This window comes from Perissodus microlepis, chromosome 10, assembly GCF_051167445.1.
Source record: "Perissodus microlepis isolate ML-2025 ecotype Zambia chromosome 10, ASM5116744v1, whole genome shotgun sequence".
Lineage (NCBI taxonomy): Eukaryota > Metazoa > Chordata > Actinopteri > Cichliformes > Cichlidae > Perissodus > Perissodus microlepis.
The window spans coordinates 19,435,976-19,453,588 of NC_140470.1; the positions used below are offsets into that span (position 1 = coordinate 19,435,976).

At 39.0% G+C, this 17,613-nt stretch overlaps 4 protein-coding genes across 5 annotated transcripts; all 4 read left to right on the forward strand.

Annotated features, from left to right (window-relative positions):
• On the forward strand, positions 1-4,876 carry LOC146379335 (serine protease FAM111A-like). 2 transcript variants are annotated; one of them, XM_084940541.1, is made up of 5 exons: positions 1-158; positions 862-931; positions 1,470-1,550; positions 2,179-2,241; positions 2,457-4,876. In XM_084940541.1, exons 3-5 carry the CDS (start codon positions 1,512-1,514, stop codon positions 4,290-4,292), a joined length of 1,938 nt encoding a protein of 645 aa, XP_084796667.1. In that variant the 5' UTR covers positions 1-158; positions 862-931; positions 1,470-1,511; the 3' UTR covers positions 4,293-4,876. The 2 variants fall into 2 exon arrangements, with proteins under 2 accessions (XP_084796667.1, XP_084796668.1); XM_084940542.1 differs by lacking the exon at positions 862-931.
• A 180-nt stretch (positions 4,877-5,056) lies between these two features.
• On the forward strand, positions 5,057-6,299 carry LOC146379336 (claudin-4-like). Its single transcript, XM_084940546.1, has one exon. It carries the CDS (start codon positions 5,673-5,675, stop codon positions 6,297-6,299), a length of 627 nt encoding a protein of 208 aa, XP_084796672.1. The 5' UTR covers positions 5,057-5,672.
• Positions 6,300-7,724: 1,425 nt separating this feature from the next.
• On the forward strand, positions 7,725-9,607 carry LOC146379337 (claudin-4-like). The gene has a single exon (XM_084940545.1). It carries the CDS (start codon positions 7,728-7,730, stop codon positions 8,382-8,384), a length of 657 nt encoding a protein of 218 aa, XP_084796671.1. The 5' UTR covers positions 7,725-7,727; the 3' UTR covers positions 8,385-9,607.
• A 4,551-nt stretch (positions 9,608-14,158) lies between these two features.
• On the forward strand, positions 14,159-16,622 carry LOC146379338 (E3 SUMO-protein ligase ZBED1-like). Its single transcript, XM_084940543.1, has 2 exons — positions 14,159-15,303; positions 15,425-16,622. Exons 1-2 carry the CDS (start codon positions 14,234-14,236, stop codon positions 16,080-16,082), a joined length of 1,728 nt encoding a protein of 575 aa, XP_084796669.1. The 5' UTR covers positions 14,159-14,233; the 3' UTR covers positions 16,083-16,622.
• The last annotated feature ends 991 nt before the right edge of the window (positions 16,623-17,613 follow it).

Below are 17,613 nucleotides of genomic sequence, written 5' to 3' on the forward strand. Positions count from 1 at the left end.
ATCTCATCCTGCAGCTTTGTCTGGACTGTCTTACACACTCCGGTACACTAGATGGCGATCTGCTGGTGCAGCAAACAGGAAACACGCAAGCATTAGACAGAAAAGGCGCGAAACTTGTCTGCGTTTGCGGCTACAGGCAGTTGGTTTTCACGCGTTAGGTAAGTGTTCAAAGAAACAAAACAAAAAACACCTTAAATGGCTCATTTCCGTCAATTTATATGGACTCCTAAAGTACGTGAACATGCACACGCTAACAAGTGGGTATGGGAAGCCTTCTCGGCACTTTTCTAAACCGTCTGGTTAAGAAATGGCGGAAAAAACGCCATTTAATAAGTGGGAGGTCCTGCTACACAAGAGACAGGAGTGACTGAGAGGACGTTTAAAAGGGGCAACCAACCTACTGTTTCCTGAAAAAACTTTTATTTACAACCAGAATCATCTTTATTGCTTCACCTCCACGTATTGCTCGTGATAGACTACCCAATTTGACAAGTACTGCTCACCTTTATGCTTTTCACAGCAATTTGCTGTCAACATTACAGCCAGATGTCGTACTGCTGTTGGTGTCACCCTGAAATCGTGCAATATATCCTGCAGAGTGTGCATGACTATGTTCCTGCATGTTTTCGTTCATCCTCTAAAACTTTAATTTTCTGTTTTGTTTTTCCCAGAATTGAATACTTTAATTATTGCAATACAAACACAGCATCCAATATCTAATATGCATGCCTTAGACATGAAAGTTTGAAGATACATGCACCTGTCTCGTATTATCTGACAGATTTCACAAGTTTGACTGTAAGTGCCCTCAGCGGGGCTGTGACCTTGGCCTGAGTGTGTTTTTGCTCTTTTCTGGTTTAGGTACCGCCCTTGCTGCCAGTTGGACAGGGGAGACCCAGACAGGGCGCTCATCCTCCTTATAGTGTGTTTGGTGTGTGATTTATTACAAAAACAAAGAGCAGTAGTAATATAACTTATTACTAATAATATTTATTTTCTTAGGTGTCGCTTTAGCTCCACCATCTCTTTTCGTTTTGAAATGGACAATTTTCCCTGCTTGCCACCTTTTTTCCACTAAGACTTTTCTTATTTTAAATCTCCTGGAGTATATAACACTGGCAGATACTTGTTTCTGCATTGTCTCTGTTTATCTTGGCTTGGTTTTTTTTTTAGTAGCCCACAGTTGTATTAATTATTTTTTAACTTTAATTACCTTTTTTGTTTTTAGGGTTGCATTTTAAGGAATTTTGTTTTGGATTATCTTCAGATATTGTCACATTTAAGAATTATGTGTGATGTAATGCAGCCCAATTTTTAAAACTTCTGTAATCTACAACTGGCATTGGTTATCTGCTTTTGTGTTTCTATGCATTTCCTTTGGCATTGAAGTTGATCTTAATAAATCACATTGACATTAATGCACACAGTAAAATGTGTTGTGTAATTGATTAAAAATCACTTTTCTTCAGGTAAGAAACTGCAGTACCTGTTTGTCACATTCAACAGGAAGAATGACGAGCAGAAATAACCCTCGAAGAGACAATTTTAAGGTGCTGATTTTCTCATGTAATTAAGTTTATGAAGCAGTTAAAGTTGTTATGAATGAATTTATGTACAGGGATGTTTTGATTTGTAAGGTTATGGCGTACATACAATACACTGCTCAAACTTGATAATCAACAGTGTAATACAAAATGTGTTAAACTTAACCAGACAGGGAGCATAAGTCACTATGAATCAGTTTAATTTGCTTTAGTGCAATAAGGGACGCTGGAGTGGCAACAAGACCACCCCCAGAAAAACTGTTTTACAGATGTTGAGTACATGCCATTGCTTATATAGATGCTCCATCCTGGAGGAGCTTGACTGCCTGTGTGTCCTAAATGTCACTACAGGTATCATCTCATGGTACAAGCAGTGACGAGGACCATAGCAAAAATCAGAACTAGATAAAGGTTAGTCTTGAGCAATGGTCTGTGGAAAGTATTCCATTTTTGACAGTTGTCTCGTTGCCTCTCCAGTGCTCTAGTCACTGCACACAAAAGCAGGTGAAATGGACTCTCGATGCTTTGTAATTATATCAGTTTACCAATAGTACCTAACTCTTATAATGGACATTATTTTCTTTTAAAAACTGTATACTACATCTGCGTTAATGTTCCTCTCTGTTACTTCAAGGAATCAACACACTCCCAGGATAAGGAAAATATTCCACCTCCTCATCTAAATCCTGCTGCAAAGGTAAAGGTTTATTCGTTATTTCTTTTCTGTGTTGGCAATAAAAAGAAATGGATAAAAAACCCACATATTTTCAGGCAGTTTAATTGAGTTATAGGTGTACCTGTTTTTTGTTAGCTAGGAATGTTTTAATAGTGCAAAGTAACTTAAGAACATGTTAGTAATTGAATAGAATAAGATTCCCCTGCAAGAGAGACCTGATTGTTTGTTCTTCCTAGGACGAAGAGCCTCATCTGACCCATTCTTTTGAGTGGAGTTACAGGAAGAACATCTATACCCATACCTGCAATCAAGCGCAAACTATTGAGGACTGCCTGAAGAAAAGTCCAAAGTTCAAAGCAGCTGCAGAAAAGCAGGAGGGCAAAGAGCTTGTTATTGTAAGAAGTGGGAAAGCGATCGCGTCACACTTTCCATGCAGAGTAATTAAAAATGAACGTCTGACTCTGAAGTTTGTGAAAGCTGTGGAGAAGCCAAAGAAACCAGTTAGCGGCTCTGGTTATCCCTGCAAAAAGAGACAATCTAACAAGCTTGTGATATTTCATGTCATAGCACGAGGAGGTAAAAATGTTGTCAAAATCCTGAAAAATCCTGACCTAAGAAAAGACATGCAGGAAATTACTGTTTACGCATATGAAGGGGAAAAAGTGAAGCAAGCTCTACGAAGAGATGGTCGTTTTCTCAATACCATGTTCAAAAAGAATTGCGTGCTCTTTAACATGCGCACTGAAGTGAACACAGAGATGTGCAATCTGGTTGACGACCTTGATGATGAAACTTTTCAGATCAAATTGCTCGACAAGTCTGATCCACCAGAAAGTCAGCCTGGCAGTCTTGATGACACTTACGTACTGCAAAGTGAATCTCAGGCAGGTGATTCTGGTGGGTATGAGGAGCCTTCACAGCAGACTAACACAGTCGAATCAGAGACCGACAGTGTAGCAGAAAAGAAACCAAATCTGTGTGGAAATATTTATTTAAAACAGATGCAAAATTGTTTGTCTTCAGAATTTAAAGACTCAATCAAAAGCATCAAAAAACAAGCTCATGACCTTAATTTCGCCCAGAATCTTTTGCGTCTGGAGTTTGGGAGCAATGCTCAGTCGTGCCGAGAAGTAACAACAGTGAGGAAAATCATGGAACTCAGTCATTCTGTTTGTCAAGTAAGAATAAATGGAAAACCACAAGGAAGCGGTTTCCTCGTGTTCAGCAGATTTGTCCTCACAAATGCCCATGTTATTAAAGATTTCTGTAATGATAACGGACGGCTTAATGAGCGGGTCACTGTCACTTTCTCTTATGAAAGTCTGGAGCAGAACGATGGCCTGATAGATGTGGAAGAGGTTTCTGGTTATGATTACTCACCTGATGTGTCAGGGACTGACTGGGCTTTGTTAAAGCTCAGTGATGTCCAGATATTGCCTGGTGGTCTCCTAACACACTGTGGATTCATTCGTCACAGTGGTGGAATTAGCATTGTTGGACATCCAGATGGTGGAACGAAAAAGATTGACTCTTGTTTGGTTGTTTCATCTGAGAACCGGAATCAGGTTGTGGAAAGGCATTACAGTAACAATAATGAGCCTGTCCAGTTCGTTACTTGCAGGTTCTTTGAAAAAGTGGCAGTTGATCTTAAACAGCGCAAACACCTTCTGACTTACGAGTCTTGTTTGTATTTTGGGTCGTCTGGCTCTCCTGTCTTTAACGAGGACGGCGATGTTGTTGCAATGCATTCAGGAGGGTATGCCTACCCTGGTGTGATGGGTCAAAACCAGAGTGTTATAGAGTTTGGGTATCCCTTTTCTGACATCATTGAGCACATCATTATTCAAATGGTGGAGAGAGAAAAGTTTGATGTGTTGAAAGAATACCTCAGTTGCAAATGTGCTCGACAGCAAGACTTTTTGGTTGGTGTGAAAAAGCTCGTTGAGAGCAGAAGTCTCACAAGGTTTAAAAATGTAGTGAACAGTTCAGTGGCTGTAGAGGACGAGAGTTTGAAGGCTTTCTTTGAATTCTTCTCTCGGAGAGAGCAGCCAGAGCCCATGGATATTAACTGAGTGCACAGAAGGTTAACTGCAGACAGAAGATAAAGTGAGAACAGTTCGAGCAGTAAAAGCAGTCGTTATTTTTAATAAGTCAGGACACTTGTTTAAAAAAACTAATACTTTTTTTTTTCCAATTTACTCTTTCACATAAGGTTTTGTTAAACAACTGATGCATCATGTACTATAAATAATATTATTATTAATAATAATGCATGTATGCTGGTTCTGTGCTTTTGAAATGCAAGTAATAACGACTTTCCAATGTTGTGTTCGGTTAAATTTGAAGAAACTAAGAGAATGTGCTCCGATGTTAAAGAGCTCAAATAATATGGATGTGATAAATATCATGTTGAGGTTTCTCATTTTGATGTGACATTTACACAGTACAGTCTCAAATAAGTCTGGTTTACATTTATACCCTTTGTACTGTTTTATATCTGTATTTTTTTTCTCTTTTTTGTGCATGCTTTATTTCAAATTACAATCAACTGTGGCTGAATATATATGGAGTGTTGATCAAAGGCTTCAAAATATCATACCTTATCAATATTTTCAATATGACCAGTTTATATCAAATAAATACGGTTTGCTGTTTAGTTGCTTTTTATGTTGTTTTTTTAATCATATGAGAGCCTGAATCAGGGTCACTTTCAGATTTATTTTCAGTAAATATCTGCCCTACACACAATGAACAGAATACTGACCAGATCTAAAGATGCAGGTTTATTTTGCTGTGTAGGTTTTGCCTGCCAGACCCTACATGTGCCAAGAATTCTTGGTCGTTCACTGATACTCAGGTTAAAAAAAGTGCAAGACAATTTATCACTCCTATATATTCAAACTTCTGCAAGTCATTAATCCAAGAGTATCAGGTCACTCTGAAAGTTATGTGTTCTGGCTGGGAACTATACGTTAGCAAGTGCTGCGAATAAATCTCACACATTGCAGCGATGCTGATAATTTAAACTGAAACAACTTACTAAGGGACTCAATTTGTATTTAATCCCAAAATTCTGAATAAATAAAGAGTTATTTCACAATGACTGCTTTCACAGCTGGACTATTTCAGTAGTTATCACTCAGTCTCTGTTTTCACACTTAATTTTTACACCCTATAAAACAGTATGTCTTTATTTGAATTGTTTATTCAAAATGCATTCATTTTGTCAAGTCTTTGTTTCTGTACGCAGCTCTACATTTCATAGGTGGTTTAGTGAGATTTCTTCACAAACCTGTTTCAGCTCATGCTAGAAAACTCCTCCTCTGTCATGGAGAGGAGGAGAATGTGCAACAAAACCAACTACCTGCTGAAATCGTCTCTCACAGACAAATTACTGCAACTCTTTAGGAGCACCCTCCTTTCCTCCTTGAAGAGATCGACACAGCTTCATCATGTCGGCCTGTTGTAGACATGTTCTGGGTTTGCTCTTATCCATCATTGGCTTTTTAGGGACGATCTTCATCTGCGCACTGCCGTTGTGGAAAACCTCAGTCTTCATTGGTTCAAGCATCACCACTTCTCAGATCCACTTTCTGGGTCTGTGGGTGACGTGTGTGATGAGGAGTACAGGCGAGATGCAGTGCAAATCCTACAATTCTATACAGGACTTACCTAAAGACCTGCAGGGTGCCAGAGTGCTCATCGTTTTTGCTATCATCATCCAGTTCTGTGGGATTCTGCTTAGCGTGGTTGGGAGCAAATGCATCAACTTTGTGCCAAACAAATGGCAAAAGACCAAAGTGGTTATAGCTTCCGGAGTTTTGTTTTTTATTGCGGGTATCTTGGTGGCCCTACCAGTCAGCTCATGCTGGATCAACCTCACCAATAGTATGAATTCCAACAGCCTTTTCCTGGACGACGTTCATAGAGTGGAGCCGGGAGACGTACTCTACATCGGCTGGGCCACTGCAGGACTGCTGTGTCTGGGAGGAGGCCTTCTCTGCTGCTCCTTTTCCTCCAGGAATGAGACTGAATATGAGGTTGGATACTCCAGGGCTGAGTCTGTGGAAGAAAGATAAAGGTTTCACTTTCTCTTTGCCATTGAATTAGTCTGTTATTAAGTTAAGTAAAAAATTATGACTGCTTAACTGACTGTAAATTTTTTGGCTTCAAAACAAACTGTAGGAACAAACACCCAGGATTTTGAATGTGTGAATGCATACTAGTAATGCACAAAGCAAGTAATTGATTTAAATTTGTTGTTTGAACTTTTCCTTTTATTTGATATTGATCAATGTTTTTTTCTGTGTACAATTATATGCCAATATAATTTAAGACTGGCATTTATGAGTATATAACATCATTATGTTAGCAACAATAGTTACAATAATGTCAAACGATAAAGAAATTCTAACACTAAATCTGGTTTTGGGAGTGTTTGAGAAAGAATCTTTACAGGTTTTGTGGTAGATCCTTGCTGCCAAACAGGCTAAAAATGTATTTTTTAAATTTATTTCGTTTGGTAGATTTTTGCATTAAAGAATGAGAGTGTAAGGAAAAACCCCATATTCCTAACAAATATTTACACAACATTTGTTAAAGAACGTCACATACTAAGTTAAAGTTATTATCAGCTCATAGACTTGTCAGACTTGTCTCAGTTTTTTCAAGACACCAGTTGTGTTAAGCAGACAAAACAAAGGTGAGTTATTTTGATCAAAGTTATGTTAAAATGCATTTTCATGGATCAACCTTATCATTAAAAATGAACGCAAAGCTTATATTTGATGAAACAAGACAGCGCAAGTAAATATGAGTACATTTATAATATGTGACCGTTTATATTTCAGCTTTACAAAAGAATCCGATTAAAACAGATTGGCAGATTGTTACATGTTAGCCTATTAACATAAAATATCGCTCAGATAATATATAACAATGGGGTTTTTTAACAATTTTAATTCGCAACATTTTCAGCTAATTTAGTAGCTTTGTGACTTAGTACAGAGTTGGGTAGTTACTCGGGTAGTTACTTTTAGTCATCACTGTCATTTTTATATATATAAATTCACTATTTAACAGAGTCCCTCCGGTTTACATTTAAGGTAAGCTAAGCTAATGTAGCCTACCTTGGTGACCCCTACTGGATGTGTGCCTTGTATGCCTCCACCAGTATTTGAACCCCGATTGTTCATAATTACCATTTTGCATGTCTGCATTTTTCTGATTTTGTGATATCGGCCTTTGTATTCACGTGTGAAACTCAACTGTCCGTATCACAGGTGCTTTGAAACAAGTTGGTTGGGTGAGATTTCTTTACAAACCTGTTTCTTCTCATGCTAGAAAACTCCTCTGTCACCTCCTTTAGCACTCTCTAATCAGTAGGAAAGAAAACCAGAGTCGACTTCTCCTCTGTGTGGACAATAAAAACTAATACCTGCTGAAATCTTCTCTTACAAAACTCTCTTACTACTTTTTCTCTTTGAAGAGATCAACAGAGCTTCATCATGGCAGTTAGCTGCAGACAGATTCTGGGTTTGGTCTCAGCCATCATTGGTGTTCTAGGGACAATAGTTATCTGTTTCCTCCCATTGTGGAAAGTCTCAGACTTCATTAGTGCTGACATTGCCACAACTTATGTGATCTTTGAGGGTTTGTGGGTGAACTGCATTCTGCTGACTACACATGAGATGGAGTGCAAAGAGTATGATTCTACGCTCACCTTACCTCAAGACCTGCAGCATGCCAGAGTGCTCATCGTTTTTGCTATCATCATCCAGTTCTTTGGGATTGTGCTTGGTGTAGTTGGGGCCAAGTGCACCAACTTTATACCAGACGCAAGGCGAAAGACCAAAGCGGATATAGCTTCTGGAGTGTTGTTTCTCATTGCAGCTAGCTTGGTGGCCCTGCCTGTCCACTGGACCACACGCACCATTGTTAATGATATGTTCAACCCTGACCTGGCCAACGATCAAAGGAGGGATCTGGGAGCTTCACTCTTCATCGGCTTGGTGTCCGCAGGACTGCTATACCTGGGAGGAGCCCTTCTCTGCTGCTCCTATTTCTGCAGGATTGAGACAGAATGTGACGTTAAATCTGCACATACTAAACAACAACGTTCATCTAGCCAGCGTTCTACTAGAAACAAGAAAAAGGTTTCATGATGGTTTCACTCTCTGTTTGACTGAGTCCACTGTTAACATCAGGTAATAAAGTCTGAAATATGAGTAAAAATTTGTAGGAATCTTTGCATTTTGTCTGTATTCAAAACATATGGTAGGAATATGTGCAGCATTCTGAATGCTTGTGAGCACACAGTCAAAAAAAGTTGTTTTTTTTAGTTTCTTTTTTTTAATGTTTACAGGGTAAATAACAGAGCCAGTACAAACACCATACCGTCTGACATGCATGGGTTTTTACAGGATATGGGAACTGAGTTGAGCAAGTTTATGTTCTAATAGATTTTACTGAATTTCTTCCGTCTTATATCCCCTTACTTATTCCAAAGTGATAGATTTTCAGGGCGTAAGTTATAGTTGGACAGTGTTTTTTTTTTTTTCAGCATTAGCAGTGTTACATGCTCCAGCTTGCTACTTTAGCAGCTAATGCTAACTGGAGCAGAAGGGCTAATGCTATGTTCTTCCAGCTTTTTACCCAAATTAGCAGATAATTCTACACATAACACTAACTATTATGCTTTGTGTCACGCTGGAATTTTTGGGACACAGATTCAACATTCAGAGCCAAATCCACAACAAATATATTTTGCAGCACAGATTTTTCTGTTCCTGTTGTCAAGCATACAATGCATGTTGAACTGCTGTTCACTGCCAGAGAGAAGCCACTCCTCTTCCTGGAATGAAGGGAAACTTGCTGCCTCCTCTCTAACACAGTGACTTATCTCTGTCCACATTTTTGTCAGACAGCTCTGAACAAGGTAGAACAAAGAAAAAGTGATGAGTGCTATTCGTTGCAGATCTAAACACAGGAAACACAGGCTTAAGCTGATCAAAGCTCAGATTTGATCTACTGTAAGGAAATGAAAATGTCTGAATGAGGGTTCAGCTGGACCAGAAGAAGTTGTGCTTTTTAATCTGTCTGGATTTACTCAAGTATCCAACAACTCTTATCTGTGGGCACAACTACTGAATAAGCTGTATCAAGAACTACTGGGAAGAGGAGGAGATTAAGAAGAGTTTCCAGCTGTTATCAGTGCAGAAAGGGTTTCATACCAAAGCTAGTTCTGCAAACACCTAATTAGCTGAAGAAGACTAGACTCTAAACTGCTCCTCATCCACAACACTATATTGGACTTAAAGATGTGGCCTGTGGTGTGTGCACTGGGAGAGCCCCGAAAGTCTCCAATTCTCGTCTGCAGTGTGTGGCCTCTTACTGTGAGAGCCACCTCCAGGTTCGGTATGAAATTAGGACTTTTCAGAACCAGCGATCAGCAGTATATCAGTTAACCTCTGTGGTATGGAGGAACACAGAGGACACTACACAGTGTCAGCTGTAGCAGAAAGGACTGAGAGGCAGAGAGAGCTCAGGGCAACATGACTCAACATCCAACAGTGAAACCAGGACACACAGCAAGATATAGAAATGCTTCAGCAGCACGTGAAGGCCATCAGTGTCTATATTGATAAAGCAGTGAGGGAAGCCTAGACAATCTTGAGCCGGCTGGTCCAACTCGTGTAGAAGAAAATCTTCAGAAGAAGCCACAGCAGGATATTACTGAGTTTAACTTACAATTTTATCGTAAACATTTTTTAGTTGAATAAATAAAATACTCCAGGAATACACTTTGTTAGTCAAACCCAGAGTATAATTAACTTTGGTTATCCTTTTCCAAATATCACTGAAGGCAACATTATCCAGATAGTGAAGAGTTCAGAGTTTGTTGCTGAAGAAATACCTTGTTTGCAATTGCATTTGACAGCAAGACATTTTGGTCAGTGTGTGAAGAAACTTGTTGAGAGGAGAAATCTCAACATTTAATATTGCACTCAACAATTCAGTGGCCATAGGTGATCTTTGTTGACAGTGTTGCCTGATGGTATTTTTCACTAGAAAGTCCACAATAACTAAAATTTCTAATAGTTTCTGCAGCTGAAAGTAGCAGTTTAAACAATTTAAATCTTAATTTAATTCAGTGTGTGAACGTGTGTGTGAATGGGTGGATGACTGAATGTAGTGTAAAGCGCTTTTGGGTCCATCGGCACTAAGTAAAAGCGCTATACAAATACAGGCCATTCATCTTTGTCTGTTGTTAATGCTATGGAAGAATGGTTTTCCAAGTAAGCCCAACTGGTCGATATATGTCTGGTGTTTGGGACTTGGAGAGGGCATTTAACCGCGTCACTTGGGGTTGTTTTGTAGTATCAGGCATCGTGTCTGTTGTTACAAACTGGGCATTAGTACATTTGCAGTGATTCACATTACCAGCAAAGTCAAATTCAAACGAGGTGGATTCAATTCTATTCAATTCAATTTTATTTATATAGCGCTAAATAACAACAAAAGTCGCCTCAAGGCGCTTTATATTGTACAGTAGATTGCACAATAATAGCTACAGAGAAAAACCCAGCAATCATATGACCCCCTATGAGCAAGCACTTTGGCGACAGTGGGAAGGGAAAAACTCCCTTTTAACAGGAAGAAACCTCCGGCAGAACCAGGCTCAGGGAGGGGCGGCCATCTGCTGCGACCGGTTGGGGTGAGAGAAGGAAGACAGGATAAAAGACATGCTGTGGAAGAGAGACAGAGGTTAATAACAGATATGATTCAGTGCAGAGAGGTCTATTAACACATAGTGAGTAAAAAAGGTGACTGGAAAGGAAAAACTCAATGCATCATGGGAATCCCCGGCAGCCTACGTCTATTGCAGCATAACTAAGGGAGGATTCAGGGTCACCTGGTCCAGCCCTAACTATATGCTTTAGCAAAAAGGAAAGTTTTAAGCCTAATCTTGAAAGTAGAGATAGTGTCTGTCTCCCGAATCCAAACTAGAAGCTGTTTCCACAGAAGAGGGGCCTGAAAACTGAAGGCTCTCCCTCCCATTCTACTTTTAAATACTCTAGGAACAACAAGTAGGCCTGCAGTGCGAGAGCGAAGTGCTCTAATAGGGTGATATGGTACTACAAGGTCATTAAGATAAGATGGGGCCTGATTGTTTAAGGCCTTGTGTGTGAGGAGCAGGATTTTGAATTCAATTCTGGATTTAACAGGAAGCCAATGAAGGGAAGCCAAAACAGGAGAAATATGCTCTTTCTAGTCCCTGTTTTTCAGCATCACTCTGAGACAGGATATTTCTAATTTTAGAGATGTTGCGCAAATGGAAGAAAGCAGTCTTACATATTTGTTTTGTGGATATTGGATTCTGTTCATAGTTTTTGAACTGAACTTCTACGTACTTACAGTGGTGTGAAAACGTGTTTCAAATCATTAAACAAATTAAAATATTAGATAAAGAAAACACAAGTGAAAAAGCTTGGATCTTGGAAAGAAGTGGCACAACATAGAAGAGCCACCTACATGGGATAAGACTCAGAAGCTTGGCTTCCAGGTTGGGAAAATTGAACAAGACATTTAAATACAGCTGCTGATTAGTTCTACAAAAACAAGAAACAGTTTGTTAAAAACACTTGCAGTGATTTATCAGTGACATGCATTTACTCAAGAATTGCTGATAAGTGGATGACTGGAATATATAGTTTATAATTTCAACGGTGTACTATATAAAATGGAAGTATATATGCCAGATGTGGTGTGATGCTTGTGTGATTTTTAACAGGAAACTACTACATTTTACAGTACTCATGCTGCTTTACCAAACATTTGATGACTAGGTGTGCAGTTCCTGCTGTAAATTGATTCACTCTTAAGATTCAGAAATCTAAGTGATAAGAGGACAGAAATGTGTGCACTCGCTTATTAACGTAAATCAATAGTTTCTAAATGCATGCTCAATCATCCAGGTAAGTTGGTTCTGTACCTGAGGCCTTGGAAACTGCCAAGCAAAGACTCACAGCCTTGGCCAGCCACTTGAAGAGGTACACCAGAGAGATTGAAGGCAGGAGAAGAAACTAGCTGTTCTCTACAGAACGAGCCAAGGTGTACTCTCAGTGGCCAGGGAACCCTGACATGGTGATGGCTAACCAACTGAACATAGTGGTGGTAGACAAACAGAAAAAGACAGTCGTAGTGATAGATGTAGCGGTTTCGATTGACAGCAACATCAGGAAGAAGGAACACAAGAAGCTCGAGAAATACCAACGGCTCAGAGAAGAGCTCAAGAAAATGTGGAGGGTGAAGGTAACAGTGGTCCCAGTGGCTTCAGCAGATCCCAGAAACAACATTGGAGATCTCTGTCCAGAAGAGCGCAGTCTTAGGAACAGCTAAGATACTGCGCAGGACCCTCAAGCCCCCGGGCCTCTGGTAGAGGACCCGAGCTTGAAAGGACAGACCGCCCACAGGGGCAAGATGGGAATTTTTATTTTTTTTAAATATTGCTGTGACTGTTTACCCGCTGTGCCCGTTTTGTAGTAGTGATTGCCAAATGAAGCTTTCTGAAGCATTGAAGCATTAAAAAGGGTTTATTACTCAAGGCTTTTCAATACAGTCCACTCCTCAGAACTTAAGATCTGCGGACTCAGTGATCACTTTTAAAAAACAACTAAAAACACATCTTTGTAGAATTGCATTTTGTTAACTTTTGTTTGTTTTTGTTTTATACTTTGTGAAGCACTTTGTGATCTTTTTATCTAGAAATGTGCTATATAAATAAAATTTTACTTACTTACTTACTCTGGTGACATCTGGTGGCCAAAAATATAACAAGCAGCTTGAATCTACAAAATAAAACGAACTGCTTCATTATGACTGCCCACTCCACAGAGTGGAGTTCACGATTCTGTCTGATATTGGGCCACCATTGTGTTGCTTTGAACATGTATTTTTGGGGGGTTGAAAAAAATGTTATGTTTATTCGTTAAATGAATAGTTTTGATCAATAAACTTTCCTTTTTTTAAACATGTGCCATGGTGGTATTTCCTGGTGACATCTTGATGTTGGTAAATACAATAGATTAAAAATAATTGTAATAATGTGCAACACATTATGGAGTATGCTTGTACTGTGAGTTTCTCTCTCCATGTACTTATGCAATTAATCACTGGACAGCTGGACAGGTATGTTTATAAATAATATGATATTAGGCCAATTATCGTATACTTATTTATGACCTGGGGGTAGAATTGATTGTGAACAGGAAAAGGAAAATGCTTATGAACTTGTAAAGCAAAAACGTGATGCCTTTAATGTAGCGTTTTTTCATTTTTATTTAACAAGAGAATTTGTTTCACTGTGTGATGACCGAGTCTGTTTCTTTTTTGTCTTGCCCAAAAGAAAATCCTCTCGCATGGAACAGAAGAGGCTGGAGTGCACAGAAACTGCAATGCATGTTGGCTAGATTCAGTTATACGGTCTTCCTGGGTCCCACAGACTATCACCTACGAAGAATAAACAAATTAAATTGCTGCACATTTTGTAGAATAACATTTTAAGATTATTTTATTAGTTTATTTTAAATGTAAAGAGTCAAATGGAAGTCTTTCTAAAGTTATTTAACGATATTTATATTATGAAAAGCAGATTTTTGTTTTGTTAAGACATTTTAACCTTTTCACGTTTTCAGATCAAATAAGCACACAGAAAACATAAGCGAAAAACAAGAGCAGAAAGCTGACAAACCCACCCGATTGACCAAAATCAATTAAAAATACTCCCACCTCCTCTCTTCCTCGCTGGGTCGATATCTCTTAATAAAATGATCAGTGGTTTGCTATCTCTCACAACCAAAACACTCCACAAATCCCGCGAATCGTATCAGTTACGAAGCTTCGGACGTCATTGATCACGTGACTCTGACCAAACGAATCAAGCCTCGAGAACCAGTGTGTTGTGGACGCACCGGAGCTTCAGCTACAAGCGAGCCATCGCTAGTGAGCAGAAATGGACAAAAAAGGGCGTATTTTGAACGGCAAGTTCAATTTTAAAGCAATGCCAGATGGATCTCTTGACAAGACCAAAGTAATTTGTATTTACTGTCGATGTGAACTGCGTTATCACCGTAGCACGTCCAGTCTCAAATACCATTTGCTAGCCAAGCACACAGCTGAAGCAGAGAATCTCCCTCGCCAGATGCAGACCATGCTGGATAGCTTTCAGAGGAGACGTATGGACAATTCTACAACCAACAAACTTTCAACAGCCATAGCAAAATGGGTGGCTACAGCTTGGAGGCCGATTGACATTGTGGAGGATGAGGGGCTACTTGAAATAATTCGCATAGCGTCCAACGACTGCACGTATGAATTGCCTTCGAGAGCCACCACTGTAGCCAAGATCCACAACTTATATGAAGATGAGAAAGCCAAAGTCGAGGAGACTTTGGGGCAGACCAATACGGTTGCACTCACCGGAGACTATTGGACTTTTCGAAGTAATCACAGTTACCTTGGAATATCAGCACATTATTTTTCTCCACAGTGGGAACTAAAGTCGCATGTTCTGACTGTTATGGAGACAGAGGAGCAGCACTTCGCCGACACGTGCGCCGAGCAATTTCTGCAGGTAGCTAGACAGTGGGGGATTGAACATAAAGTCAGCACGCTGACCACTGACGGTACATGCAACATGGTTGCAGCGGCCAGTCAGCTACCTGTAGAGCATATGCCTTGCATCGCACACAGCCTCCATCGAGCCATCACAGTTTCTCTACAGAACAGTCCATTTAACAGCGCATTGGCAAAATGCAGAAAGGTCATAGGCCATTTCAACCATAGCCCACCGAACGCACTGGAGCTCGAACAACAGCAAATTGCACATTTTCATAAAAAGGAGTCACTTACACAGGACGTATCAACAAAATGGAACAGTACCCTGGAGATGATCAAGCATGTTCTGAGAAATCAAGAACCACTGAGAGATGCACTGGCACTACATCCAACTAATGTCACAATGCCAACAACAGCTGAAGTGGAGAAACTGAAGAAGCTGGAGACGGTTCTTGAACACTGCAGGTAATTTATTAATACTTACTCTTACCACTTCTGACATAGAGAGTGTGTGTATAAAGTATTTTGACCTTTTGTGATTGAATGTAACAAATTCTTAATGACGTATGTTTCTCTATTACTGCAGGTATATAACTGAACTTTTGGGAGGGGAGAAGTTTGTTTCCTGCTCAGTGGTGTTGCCAGCTTTGTGTCACCTGTCGCGAGTGATGGAGGTCTCTGAGTATGACCCAGCTTACATGGTTAAATTCAAGGAGACCTTTAAAGCAGAAATGGAGAAGCACAAGGAAAAAACTAACATCATGTGGCTCAGGGTTGCAACAGCACTGGATCCTAGGTTTAAGGGTCTTAAGTGTCTAAGCAGAGCTGACAGGGCTGAGGTGTGGCGCTTGATCAGTGCGTTGCTCAGGGAGAGGCAGAGGCCTGCACAGCCTGAACAACCAGCAACATATGAGCCATCTAAGAAAAGATCAGCTCTCATGTTTGCCTCAGAGTCTTCATCTGATGAAGAGGAGGACTATATTGAGAAATGTGTGGAGCGATACAGGGCAGAGCCAACTATTGACATAGAGGACTGTCCCCAGAAATGGTGGTCCAAGCATGAAGGGGCACACAGTGAGATGGCCTACCTTGCACGCATGTACTTGGCAACACCTGCCACATCCATACCATGTGAGAGGTTATTTTCACTTTCTGGGCATGTTTTTCAGAACAAGCGAGCTGCCCTGTCATCTCAAAATGTTAAGATGCATGTCTGTTTGAGCAATTGGGTTAGTGCAAAGTAATAGTGACAACCCATGTACTGTATGTTCTAGGGTTTTTTTTCTTTGTTTCTCCTATGTGCTGTTTCCATGTTCATGTTTTATTAGGAAAAAAGGAGGAAGAAGCTTGGATCGCTCAGCCTCTGCTTAAAAAAACTGGAGAGCAAAAAGAAGTATAGCCAAATTGTTTTATTCATACCCTAACTGCATTCCTTGTTTTGATCCCACTCTAATGGTAAATTAAACAGTTACATTGTGTGGGAGTATATGATTCTTTTCGGCATAATTTTGAGTATTCAGTACCTTTGAGGCTTTGCTGAACAGTATTCTGGATTTCTCATTGTATTTTTCATTGTTTTGAATTGTTGCGATTAACAATAAACACATATTTGCATAAAGCAAGTATAGTAGTTTGTCCACTCCCATACTGTTGAAGGTATTAGAAACATGAAGAGTATCCTAAAGTTCCTTTAGAACAGATTAAAAAAAAAACTGATTAATTTGCGATTTATCATGAGTATTTAGTCACGATAATTTAATCGACTGACACTATAGATAGATATAGATATATAGATATATAGATAAAGATAGATATATAGATATATAGATATAGATATATAGATATATAGATATAGATATAGATATAGATATATATATATATATATAGATATAGATATATATAGATATATATAGATATATATATATAGAGATATATATAGATATATAGAGATATATATATTTAGAGATATATAGATATATAGAGATATATATATATATATAGATATATATATATATATATATATAGATATATATATATATATATATATATATATATATATATATATATATATATATATATATATATATATGAGAGAGAGAGAGAGATCTGTACATTTGCCACCACACAGGTGTAGATATTGTTGGTGCTGTGAATGCTTAAATTGTACTGATTAGAATATACTGGGCATTTAATGCTAAGATTCAGGATACTGTGTTTAGAAGCTGGGATTTGATGAGTCCATCATACATCCAACTTTTGAGTATTTACTTTCAAATTGCATTAATAAACACAGACATCATGTAAATAATAAAATTAAGCATTGTTCTTGATCATCATTTATGTCCAGTTGAGAATGAATGTGTGCACCCGCATATTAAATTAAATGAGCTCAAATCAGTAGTTTCATCTCCAGTCTTAGCAGAAGGTAATCATATAAGGAACGAGAGAACTGACAGCTACTATTTTAATCACCTTGTCTCAGTTGTTTTAACTCTCAGTATCATAAAGTAATGTGCTAACATCTGGACTGATGTGTTTACTGTCAGCATTTTAATCACGAGTTAAAGGCTGTAGGTTGCAGCCTTTGCTCTAACACTGTAGAAATGTAACAGGCCTCAGTCCTGATTCTAATAGTCTGAGCTGCTTCAAGCTTTATTTGTGAAGAGCACAGTAGCTTACAAAAACATAGCTAATTTGTGCTGTTGGGAAATATAGCTTTGATTGTTGAATGCATTTACATATTTCACTTTTTTAAATTGTTTTTATAAACTATTT

Bases quoted from the DNA above. Each gene is read 5' to 3' on its own strand.
- LOC146379337 (XM_084940545.1), top strand. From the start codon at position 7,728: ATGGCAGTTAGCTGCAGACAGATTCTGGGTTTGGTCTCAGCCATCATT.
- LOC146379335 (XM_084940541.1), top strand. From the start codon at position 1,512: ATGACGAGCAGAAATAACCCTCGAAGAGACAATTTTAAG. The intron at 1,551-2,178 runs GTGCTGATTTTC...TGTTACTTCAAG, and splicing joins CTCGAAGAGACAATTTTAAG to GAATCAACACACTCCCAGGA. The intron at 2,242-2,456 runs GTAAAGGTTTAT...TGTTCTTCCTAG, and splicing joins ATCTAAATCCTGCTGCAAAG to GACGAAGAGCCTCATCTGAC.
- LOC146379338 (XM_084940543.1), top strand. From the start codon at position 14,234: ATGGACAAAAAAGGGCGTATTTTGAACGGCAAGTTCAATTTTAAAGCA. The intron at 15,304-15,424 runs GTAATTTATTAA...CTATTACTGCAG, and splicing joins ACGGTTCTTGAACACTGCAG to GTATATAACTGAACTTTTGG.
- LOC146379336 (XM_084940546.1), top strand. From the start codon at position 5,673: ATGTCGGCCTGTTGTAGACATGTTCTGGGTTTGCTCTTATCCATCATT.